Source organism: Phlebotomus papatasi, chromosome 2, assembly GCF_024763615.1.
Source record: "Phlebotomus papatasi isolate M1 chromosome 2, Ppap_2.1, whole genome shotgun sequence".
NCBI lineage: Eukaryota > Metazoa > Arthropoda > Insecta > Diptera > Psychodidae > Phlebotomus > Phlebotomus papatasi.
In genome coordinates this window covers 49,352,011-49,353,387 of record NC_077223.1, presented here as the reverse complement: position 1 = coordinate 49,353,387, position 1,377 = coordinate 49,352,011, and the positions used below count along the sequence as shown (strand labels likewise).

The 1,377-nt window shown below is 39.3% G+C and overlaps 1 protein-coding gene across 1 annotated transcript; it reads right to left on the bottom strand.

Annotated features, from left to right (window-relative positions):
- Positions 1-6: 6 nt before the first annotated feature.
- LOC129801578 (NADH dehydrogenase [ubiquinone] iron-sulfur protein 3, mitochondrial) lies at positions 7-1,070 on the bottom strand. The gene is made up of 3 exons (XM_055846794.1): positions 905-1,070; positions 764-835; positions 7-707 (listed from the first exon to the last, which is right to left on the bottom strand). The coding sequence occupies exons 1-3, from the start codon at positions 963-965 to the stop codon at positions 61-63; spliced, it is 780 nt and encodes a 259-aa protein (XP_055702769.1). The 5' UTR covers positions 966-1,070; the 3' UTR covers positions 7-60.
- Positions 1,071-1,377: the final 307 nt, after the last annotated feature.

Below are 1,377 nucleotides of genomic sequence, written 5' to 3'. Positions count from 1 at the left end.
AAATAATTTTCCAATAGAGTTTAAAACGTGTTTTCCTAATAATTTTCAGATAAATACAATCTACTTCTTTGTTTCAATTGCCTCAGTGGCAGGGTTGGCCTTCCTGAAGTTAGGAAATTGCTCCCACGGTGCTGACAAGTCGAAACGACGAAATTCTTGGGCCAATTCCAAAGGTTCCACCACGACGCGTTTTTTCTCATCATCATAGCGCACCTCGACGTATCCAGAAAGCGGAAAATCACGCCTCTGTGGGTGTCCCTCGAAGCCATAGTCAGTGAGGATGCGTCGCAAATCGGGATGATTGGCAAAGAAGACACCATACATATCCCAGATTTCCCGTTCATACCAATTTGCTGCCTTGAATACATCATTGCAAGAATCAATGGGCGTCAATTCATCCGTGTATGTCTTCACCCGGATGCGAGCATTGTATCGCAAAGACAGAAGATTGTAGATTATTTCAAAACGATACTTCCTGCAGGGTACATCCATTCCGGCGATATCAGTTAAATTTGCAAATTGAGCATTATGGTGATCCTTGAGGAATTGCAGAACAGGTAGTACACCTTCCGGAGACACCAACACTTCCAATTCATTTCCGGCCGTAAGTTGCACTTTTTGTACAAATTTAGGCAAACATTCAGCCACATATTTTCCAAAATCCGTAAGATTATCCCTCTGCACTGGATCTTGTTTGCGAATAGTAGCTACAAGGAATATTTTATTAGTAAGTTCCTTACAACAAAAACACCCTTATACACACGTTTAGTTTCTTCAGCTTTTGGGGCTTCCGTGCTATTTAAACGAGCAATGGCAAAGGAGCTCCGGAATACTCCTAGAAAAATATTCAATTTTAAAGGTTAACTTTTGGAAATCTTACGTAACTACTCAATCTTTCTAATACCATTTGAACTCTTCAAACCAGTCCTCAGTGAAGGAGTTAGAATTCTCAGAAATGTTGCCATTTTAGAAAAATTCTAATTAGAACTACAGAAAAACACAATTTATTTTGAATAATTTTTGACGTCTGCGTTTGGATAATAGTAATGCCGATGCTGCTCAAATTGAGTGTGATAAACGTGATAAATCGAAGCAGGCCAAAAATGACTGTTTCTAATTTGTTTCACAACCACTTATCAATATTAGGAACTCAAAGGTAATGTGTCCTGGATAAAGTTTTTGAATTTTAAATTTGGCGGTGTGTGGGTGGAGTGGTTGCGTCGAGGGGTTACTCATAAGAAAAGAAATTGGCTTGCGTTTCCCGTTTCCAGAAACACGAGAAATGTTTCTTCGTTTCTGTTTCTGTTTCTCCGTTTCTGTTTCTATCGCTAAAAAAATTGTGTTTCTCTCGTTTCTTGGTGTGTTTCCTCGTTTCCA

Coding starts and splice junctions, on each gene's coding strand:
- LOC129801578 (XM_055846794.1), bottom strand. CDS start 965: ATGGCAACATTTCTGAGAATTCTAACTCCTTCACTGAGGACTGGTTTG. Junction 836..904: donor TGGTTTGAAGAGTTCAAATG/GTATTAGAAAGA, acceptor ATATTTTTCTAG/GAGTATTCCGGAGCTCCTTT. Junction 708..763: donor AAAAGCTGAAGAAACTAAAC/GTGTGTATAAGG, acceptor TATTCCTTGTAG/CTACTATTCGCAAACAAGAT.